Source organism: Alosa sapidissima, chromosome 18, assembly GCF_018492685.1.
Source record: "Alosa sapidissima isolate fAloSap1 chromosome 18, fAloSap1.pri, whole genome shotgun sequence".
In the NCBI taxonomy this organism is placed as follows: domain Eukaryota; kingdom Metazoa; phylum Chordata; class Actinopteri; order Clupeiformes; family Clupeidae; genus Alosa; species Alosa sapidissima.
In genome coordinates, this window is record NC_055974.1 from 23,806,874 (window position 1) to 23,816,873 (window position 10,000).

The window sequence follows — 10,000 nt, forward strand, 5'->3', positions numbered from 1 at the left end:
TTTGAACTTCCAATTTGATTGCATCGGCAGTTTTCTCTCTCTTGACCTCTTTTGAACTTCCAAATTGACTGGATCGGAAGTTTTCTTTCTTTATTTATTTCCGTTGTTCTGTTAGAGACCAACTCTGAAGAGGTCAGGAGGCCCATGCCGTCTGGTTCTCCGCGGCGTGCCACAGGAAGGAGGGCAGCCCTGGCGCGGGAGAGGCCCGCTGAACCCACTTGAACCCCGGCAAAGAGGTTCCGTCTGACCCCTGGCTAACTCTACTTCCAGGCCGGGCGTCGGACCAGCCAGACGATGTTGAAGATGGCAGGATACAAGAGAACGCCATGTTGAGTGGCAGCAACAATAAAGCTGGTGTTTTTAAATTAAATAAAAATTGGAATTCGAGTTTAACTGTGTGGCGGCATTTTTTTGCGTGTGTGCGTGCTTGTGCTTGGCAACAAAAACTGTGGTCTTTTAATTAAATAAATAACATTAATATTTGAAACAGAACTTGAGCGTGTGTGTGTGTGAGAGCGTGTGTGTGCATGTGTGTGTGTGTGTGTGTGTGTATATGTGTGTGTGTGTATGACGATTGAATTTACAGATCAGCCACCAAGGGGTGTGTGGGTTTACATCCCTTAACTAAAAAAAATTGGACGTCGCCTCTCCTGCATCATCGTCTGACCATCCAGCCCTTTCTTAACCCCTCAGACGAGGGAACAGCCGATTATTTGACTCGAGGAGGCTATTTTTTTCCAAAGCTGTGGTTGTGATTATATGCACCCCCTCATTAAGTTGGAGGGAGGGAGAGAGAGCGTGGGACAAGTTGACCAGGGGTGTGTAGGGGCTACTGGCACACGAGGACATTGCTGTGTGTGTCGTCACTGGTTGGGAAGCACATGCTGAGATGAGAACATGGTGATTAAGGCCACATTTCGTGCACAACAAGAGATATAAAAACACACACGTGCCCACACTCACAAACATACACACACACACACACACACACATGTGTACGTACATATGCTTTCTCTCACACAGATGCACATACTGTATGCCCTCACACTCACACATATGTACGTACATATGCTTTCTCTCACACAGATGCACATACTGTATGCCCTCACACACACACATATGCTTTCTCGTACACACACATGCACATACATACATACATATATATATATATATATATATATATATATATATATATATATATATATATATATATATATATATATATATATAACGCACACAAGCACATCAGACTTCAGACACCCACACACACACACATAGGGAAGGGCTGAGAGTTCACATAAATACTAGATTAGTGAAAGTCTTAGTCATGTTGACGTCTTTGAGAAGGATTTGCAAGAAGGAATCTGCAAGAAGGAATCTGCAAGAAGGAATCTGCATGAAGGAATCTGCATGAAGGAATCTGCAAGAAGGAATCTGCATGAAGGAATCTGCAAGAAGGAATCTGCATGAAGGAATCTGCATGAAGGAATCTGCAAGAAGGAATCTGCATGATTGGCAGCTGCATGAAGGAATCTGCATGATTGGCAGCTGCATGAAGGAATCTGCATGAAGGAATCTGCATGATTGGCAGCTGCATGAAGGAATCTGCATGATTGGCAGCTGCATGAAGGAATCTGCATGATTGGCAGCTGCATGAAGGAATCTGCATGATTGGCAGCTGCATGAAGGCTGATTGGCAGCTGCAGCTGTTTTCTTCCTTTTTGTTTTTTCCCTCCTCTAAATTAGATTTCCTGAAAATTGATCGAAAACGTATCGTTTTGTGTCATTTGGGCTGAAAAGCGAACTTTCGATGAAAAACGCACATCTGTGCCAGAACTTTGAAAGCTGCACTCCAGAAAACGGATCCAAATGGCAAAAAGCCTTTTTCACACATCATGGTGTCTATACAATGTCCAAATAATTACTTAGAAAGAGCTACAGCTAGTTAGAACTAACCTTTTGTTTAAGAAAGAAAGAATGAATGAAAGAAAGAAAGAAAGAAACTGACAGTTAAGTATACAAACACAGATGTTTGAAGAAGAAACAGATGTACAGACAGAACAAGAAAGACAAGAACAGCGAGAGCAGAGAAAGAACAGAAGAAAAGCAAAGAAAAAGTAGAAATAGAAAAAAAAAGTTAGAGGAAGAGAAATACTTAGATAGAAAGAGACAGAAAAACAAAGAAATGAGAGAGAGAAAAAGAATGAATGAAAGAAGGAAAGAAAAAAAGAAAGAATGAAAGAAAGAAAGAAAGGAGAGGATTCAGAGTCCCCGCTTTTGCTCACAGTAGAAGAGGATGATAGAGATAGGAGGAGAAAGAGAGAAAGAGAGAAGCAAACAAATAAAGAGAAAACGAGAGAGTATTCTGGGGGTCCTTGTCTTGGTTCCTCATACTCAAGCCAGTAGGACGCTTTTCACGCTGCTCCTGCTCGACCTCCTTTCTAGCAATTTCCACTTTTTCCATTCTTTTATTTTATTTACAAGCTTGACTGACAAAGACCAAATTATTCTTAGATGCCTTCTGCTAACTGCACTGAGTTACAAATTCGGAATCTGTCTTTAATTATTCTGTGTCTTTTATGTTGTCTTTTTAAACTATTCTTTGACTATTGTCTCTTCTATGCTTTTATTTGCTATTACTGTTTGCTTTTGTTTATGTAAAGCACATTGACTTGACTTCTTGCCTGTTGATGAGGCTCATTGAGATAGAAAGAAAGAAAGAAAGAAAGAAAGAAAGAAAGAAACATACATAGCCCCATGTCCCTGCTCACCTGTTGAAGGGGCTGATTGAGATAAAAAGTAAGAGAGAAGGAGAAAGAAAGACAGAAAGACAGGAAGAAACAAACAGACAGACAGACAGACAGACAGACAGACAGACAGCCCTGTGTCCCTGCTCACCCGTTGTGCGTGACGAGGCACTGCCGTAGCCCTAGCTTCCGGAAGATGTCCACCACGATCTCCATGGGCGTGTGGTCGGTGACGGTGAAGGGGCTCAGGTCCAGGATAGAGCGCAGTTTTAGGGCCGGGGGGCCGTTGACAGCCTGGGGGGGTGCGGGATCACTGAACACCACCTGCGAGGCGCTCACCACACCCTCCTGGTGCTTACGCGCGTTATCTGGGGGACAGGGAGGGGAGGGAGTGGGGGAGAATGTGTTAACTTCTAAGGAAAAGAAAGAGTATATCAAAATAGTGTTTAAATTGATCCAGATTTTTAACTTGGGCATTAGGAACAGTGCCAGTGATTGTTTGTGTATGTGTGTGTGTGGGTGTGTGTGTGTGTGTGCCACAACTTTTTGCCAATGTTGTGTGTGTGTCATAATCTCCACTCTCAAAAAACAAACTTTTTTTACAAACATTAATGTTCAAGTTGATCTTTATCTAACCTGGGAGTTAGGAGTACTGGATGTGTTTGGGTAAGTTTGTTTGTATGAACCCCCGCCCGCCCACACACACACACACACACACACACACACACACACACACACACACACTTCACCCCATCATCGCCAACGCTCAAACGCTAAGAAACACACACTCTCTCTATCACAATAACCATTCTTCACTTAGCCTACAATTTCCACTCTTCGTTTACAAACATTCGTGCCAAATTAGAGTCTTTGCTGTGATTTCCGTGGTTCCCATTTACTTTATGCAAGAAGACTGAATTGGCCGCAACTACATATACAACACAGAGAAAAACACAGAAAAACTGCACAGAGAAATGACCACAGAGAACAAACACACACGCACCTCCCTAATCTGTCAATGTCAGCAGAGATATTGTCAATATATGCAACTTGTGTTTGTATGTTTGGGTGGGTGGGATGTGTGGGTGAGGGTAAACTTGTTGGTTCTTAAATGAACACAATCAGCTGACCCACACACACACACAAACACACACATCTACCAGGTCTCTGTGGCATCACCACACAAACACACACATACACATACACACACTGCTCTCCTATAGATATGAGCAGTCTGTAACATCACTACACACCCACCCACACACACACACCAGGTCTCTGTGGCATCGCCACCCGCCCAAAGACACACACACACAGACACACAAACACAAACACACACACTCTCACCTATGGATATGAGCAGGTCTCTTCGGAACACAAAGCCCACCAGCCTCTGGGACTCCTGCGACACGACCACAGGGAACCCGCTGTACTGCGTGCCCCCCACCAGCGACTCCACCTCACCCAGCGTCATGCCCTCCTGAGAGATCGTGGCGAGTGGGGGGTCCCCTCGCCGCCCGCCGCCCGAACGCGGCCGCATCACATCCATGGCCAGCGTCTGGTAAAGTGAAAGTACATTTTATTTATTTATAAAGGACATTTACAAGGCTGAGAGCAAGGCCAATTTCTGTGCGTTAAATGGCTTATACCGAAGTTCAGTTTAAGTTCAACTAAAAGGAGAATTCCGGCAGTTTTTCAAATAGATCTCTGTTTTATTTTTTATTTTGTATCGACAGTACTTGGTGACCTTGAGAAACGGAGATCTATGTGAAAAATCGCTGGAGTGTTCCTTCCTCAGATTAAAATGACACAAGGAAGAGACGTTTTCGAGACAACGTATTTTTCCTCTGGGAAGATTAGAGAGCTGAGCAGACCAGAGAATTTGAGCCTGGGTTTATATTTACATGTATTCATTTGGCACACGCTTGTATCCACAGCGACTTACATATGACAATTCTATTACAAGGGCCATTGCCCCCGGAGTTAACTTGGGGTTAAGTGCCTTGCTCAAGGGCACAATGGTGAAAAGCCGGGAATTGAACCCACAACTTTTCAGACTACCCTTAACCACTATGGTTATGGTTATGGTATTTAGCAGACGCTTTAGTCCAAAGCGACATACAAATAACAACAATACAAAGTTAAATTTAACAGTAAACAATTTAAAAAGTTGGTAAGACTACATTAAGGGGAACAGCAATAATGAACAAGAATGTAAAATCAATCAATAGCTTAATGAAAATAAATAAAATACTATATTATAAATAAAATACTATAATATACAAACCATAGCGCATAAGAAACACTTAAAAAACTAAGTGCATGTTGAACAGATACAGTACGCCTTTACACCCCTCTTAAAAGACCCAAAACTATCACAGGAACTACCACCTAATTTTAAGATTTAAAATCAGAGATGGAGCAGTTTGTGTGTCTCTGGCAGCAGCCAGAGCAAAAAAAAACCTCAGGTGGTCGGTCACCTTATGTCCAAACTCCTCCTTGGGCTCCAGGAAGGGGTAGCCGTTGAGGCGGATGTGTGCCTCGTAGATGCCCTCACGTCCCAGCGCGTCTGCTACCCACTTGCTGGTCATGGTGGCGGCCATCAGCGGCACGATGTACTCCAAACCGCCCGTCAGCTCGAACATGATGACCACCAGAGACACGGTCATACGAGTCACGCCACCTGAGAAGAGGAGAGGAGAGAGGAGAGAGGAGAGGAGAAAGGAGAGAGGGAGAGGGAGAGGGAGAGGAGAAGAAAGGAGAGAGGGAGAGGGAGAGGGAGAGGAGAGGAGGGGAGGGGAGGGGAGGGGAGGGGAGGGGAGGGGAGGGGAGAGGAGAGGAGAGGAGAGGAGAGGAGAGGAATGAGGAGAGGAGAGGAGAGGAGGGGAGGGGAGGGGAGGGGAGGGGAGAGGAGAGAAGAGCATATTATAGAATAGAATAGAATAGAATAAAAAAAGAATAGAATAGAATAGAAGATAATAGAATAGAATAGAAGAGAAGAGAATAGAATAGAAGAGAAGAGAAGAGAAGAGAATAGAATAGAATAGAAGAGAAGAGAATCTTCATTGTCCACTCATATGGAAGTTCATCTTTGACCCCACACACACTCACACACACATACAACAACCACACAGAGGTTTCATACAACAGGAGCTGACAGTTAGCAAGCTACGAAGAAAGAAGCTAGGTTTTTGTTTATGCCTTAGTGATTGCTCTAGAGCAGGGGTGTTCAATTAATCTTCAGCGAGGTCCAGTTACGGAACATTTCCTCAAGCAAAGGTCCGGAGCATCATAATGTTTAACGTGCATGTTTAGGCTATGTATATAGTATGTATAATATTAGGATGGATGGATGGAGCCTAGTTGTAGATAGATAGATAGATACTTTATTGATCCCCAAGGGGAAATTCAAGAAATAGAAGATTGTAGGCCTAGGCCTAATGTTTAATGTGAAATAAAATAAGTAGCCTAAAAGGCAACATTCGAAATGAGGAGAAATAAGGCAAGATAAGAGTAGCCTAATTGGGGAGAAAAACTGAGTAGCCTTGGCTATTTTTAAGATCTTAACGTGAACTTAAAAATTGAGCTTTCTCCTCTTTGATGTTTTTTTAAATCGATGATTTGAAAATAACTTACTTATCGTTAACTTAGATATCCATCTGATTGTTTCTCGTCCCGTCTCCTCTCCTCGCTCGTTTCAGGCTATCAGTCTCTTCTCCATAGTAGGCTACTTTACTCACTGACTCGACTTTATCAGAATTCACAGATTTCACTGGCTGAGTAGCAGCAAGCGAAATGATGGTTCCTGAAGCTCCTGCAGTAAATGCTGTTATCCTAACCAACGAAACATTTAGCGCAGCTTTGAAATATTCCGTGAAAATCTAAATTAGGCTATTATGGTCTGGGTCCGGATAGGATCACGTCACGGTCCGGACTCGGACCGCGGTCCGCCATTTTGGTGATGGCTGCTCTAGAGGGTTCTGGCTCTGGCATCTGCAAAGTGCATTGATTGAGCCAATTTGAGATGTTATTGACTTCATATCAAATTCAATTCAAACATCTGTGGAGTGAGTGGGGGAAGTGGAAAGGACCAAAACAAGTGCTTTTCTTTCGCTCAATAAATCTGGTCAGTGAGGATGGGATATCTGGTCAGAGTTGTGTGAATACTTGAGTGTGATGTTATCTTGGCATATGTATAATTTTCCGCCCTTGCAGATGGCATTCATTTTATTCATTTTCAGTGTGGTAAAGTACTTAGCACATCAACTTAGTTGACTGATTTTACACTTCCAATCCAAACTGATTAAATCAGTGGATCTCATTCTTCCCCAAGGCCTCCCTGACACACACATACTTTTTTCCCCTGGTGTACATATGACTGAAATCATTAGTGATACTCTTGATTGGTTAAAGACCATCATAATCGCTATTACAGATTTCGATGGCGAGGGAAGTGAACCCTGCATTAAATCAAACAAAAATGTCATCATTTGCTAAATACTATTGACCAATTTTGAGTCGACACTGCGGTTGTGGCGCCCAGGAGCACAGAAGGATTAAATCCAACCATTTCTTTTCCATTTTATATTTTGTAAATCTTTCTAAAACACTATAAATATAACAATATAACAATGTGTGTGTGTGTGTGTATATATATATATATATATATATATATATGTATATATATATATATGTATGTATGTATGTATGTGTGTGTGTATATTTACATACATACATACATACATACATACATACATACATACATACATACATACATACATACATACATACATACATACATACATACATACATACATATATAATATATATATATATATATATATATATATATATATATACACACACACACACACATACATATACATATACATATATATATATATCTGTAACGATATATCACAAGGAAGCCTAGACAGATTAGGGTGGATAGTCAAAAACTGATGAAGCAAATTGCGAAACGCGCTGTTCACACCAAATAAAGGCAGCAAAATATGCCCTCCAGTGTGCGATGTATACTACTTTTTGACTTTTAGATTAGGGTGGATATTCAGGCGGATATTCAGGCCCAAAGGTGTCCCACGTGTCCCGTGTCCGTACCTAGGCACGCGGTTGCGCCCACCATGGCGTAAAGCCCCGGTGTGATGCAGTCGGCCCCCTTCATGCACCAGCCCTTGAAGAGCGGCCAGTCGTGGTGGTAGACGGCCAGCTGCTCCATGCCCACACCCAGCAGGCGCCCCGCGATAGCACCCACCGCCATGCTGGGGATGAACAGACCAGAGGGCACCTGAGAGAGAGAGGGAGAGAGAAAGAGAGAGAGAGAGAGAGAGGGAGGGAGAGAGAGAGAGAGGGAGGCAGTGAGAGAATAGAGGAACGGAGACATAAGGCAGAGAGACCATATTCATGTAGAGTTCATCAATTAATAACCTGCTTAAAACAAGCCCAATTTGTCTCATGCATTTTGCGTAGCAGAACACACAGTGAATACTCACTGCTCTCTCCTGACAGCTTACTGGAGTATTCATGATGTTTGTATACATTATCATCACACAATAGCTGCTATTCTCTTTTGCATTGGATTTGGTTGTATACTACCAGGGTGTGTGTGAGTACAGTGTTTCCCAGAGAATTTAATTCCATTTGTGGTGGTTGGTTTGCAGAATTAACTTGAATGCAACAGTTTAACAAATAAGCACAGCGTGGTTATGATGCTAACCAGATTTTAGCACAATTTAGTACAACCAGGAAAATCATTGTGTGGTGGTCAATGTTGATATTGTGGTGGGCCGCCACAAATAAGTCAATGTATGGGAAACACTCGAGTACTGTTTGTTATAAATCACTTGCAATGCACTTCAGAGCACGCAAACCCTGTTGGCCTTCCTCCTCCATCTTACCTTCATACCGAAGGTGAAGACGGTGAGCACCATCTTAAAGACCAGCGCCAACGCCAGCTGCCAGAGGGCGCTGTGGAGCCCGGGGCCCGCGGGCCGGTCGGGCAGCTCGTTGCTCTGCGCCTTGGTGATGTTGGCCCCGCTGTCCTCGTTCACGTAGTCGCACAGCTTGGACGAGTCCAGCAGGCTACAGTCGTTGAAGAGCTCGGAGATGAGCTCGGCGCCGCTCATGCGCGTGTACTCGTTGGGGAACGCCACCAGGGCCGTGGCCAGCGTCACGGCGACCACCTCCAGCACGGGGTAGCGCCCGAGCCAGGTGGTCTTGCGCCGGCGGCACCAGGCGATGTTGGCGCGGATGAAGAGCGCGCCCCAGATGCCGCCGAAGACGCCCAGGAGGACGAAGGGCGCCAGCTCCAGGAGGTGCCAGGGCGCGTGGAACTCCACGTAGAAGAGCACCAGCCGGCTGTTGCCGAAGGGGTTGATGGAGCGCAGCGTGAAGGCCGCCACCAGGGCGGCGAAGAAGGAGCGCCACAGAGTCTTCAGGGGGAAGTAGTAGCTCACCTGGAGAGGGAGAGAGAGGGAGGGAGAGGGGGTGAGCGAGGGAGCGATGGAGAAAGAGTACAAAAGACAGGGATGAGAGAGAGAGAGAGAGAGAGAGAGAGAGAGAGAGAGAGAGAGAGAGAGAGAGAGAGAGAGAGAGAGAGAGAGAGAGAGGGAAAGAGAGAGGACAAAAAGACAGGGATGCGAGAGAGATGAAGAAAGAGAGAGAGGGAGAGAGAGAGAGGACAAAAAGACAGGGATGAGAGAGAGAGAGAAAGAAGAAAAGAGAGAGGAAGAGGGAAAGGCAGCCCTGGCAACAAGGACTTCTTTTAGGCCAATAAAGCATAATTTGCACTGAATTGACAGAATTCCAGTTGTAGCTTGCCAAGAGGAAGAGAAAGAGAAAGGGAGAGTGATGGGGAGAGAGAGAGAGTGATGGAGAGAGAGAGTGATGGAGAGAGAGAGAGATGGAGAGAGAGGAAAGAGAGGCAGCGGAGATAAGGTCGAGGGAGAATCCTCGTGTCTACTGATGTGCATTTGCATTGTCAGTCCATGTTCACGTGTATTGTCCTAAACATTAGTCATGCCGATAAAACGCTTTGAAATTGAAACAGGATTTTGAATGCTACAGACTCTCCAGAAGGGGAGCCATTTAGGAGAGAGAGAGGAAGAGAGGGCTCATTTAGGGGAGAGAGAGAGGAAGAGATGGAGGAAGAGATGGAGGAAGAGAGGGAGGATGAGATGGAGGAAGAGAGGGATGATGAGAGGGAGGATGAGAGGGAGGATGAGATGGAGGAAGAG

The 10,000-nt window shown here is 44.5% G+C and overlaps 1 protein-coding gene across 5 annotated transcripts in view; it reads right to left on the reverse strand.

The window, feature by feature from the left end:
- Positions 1-10,000, reverse strand: part of LOC121690413 (H(+)/Cl(-) exchange transporter 5-like) — a 64,481-nt gene that overhangs the window by 18,053 nt on the left and 36,428 nt on the right. For all 5 annotated transcript variants that reach the window (XR_006025059.1, XR_006025060.1, XM_042070949.1 and 2 more), the window contains exons 9-13: positions 8,663-9,220; positions 7,866-8,052; positions 5,228-5,430; positions 4,095-4,305; positions 2,899-3,115 (exon numbers count right to left, since the gene is read on the reverse strand). Coding sequence is in view for 3 of the 5 variants with exons in the window: in XM_042070949.1 (XP_041926883.1) it covers positions 2,899-3,115; positions 4,095-4,305; positions 5,228-5,430; positions 7,866-8,052; positions 8,663-9,220 (1,376 nt within the window). In the remaining 2 variants the exon portion in view is untranslated. The remainder of the gene's footprint in view (positions 1-2,898; positions 3,116-4,094; positions 4,306-5,227; positions 5,431-7,865; positions 8,053-8,662; positions 9,221-10,000) is intronic.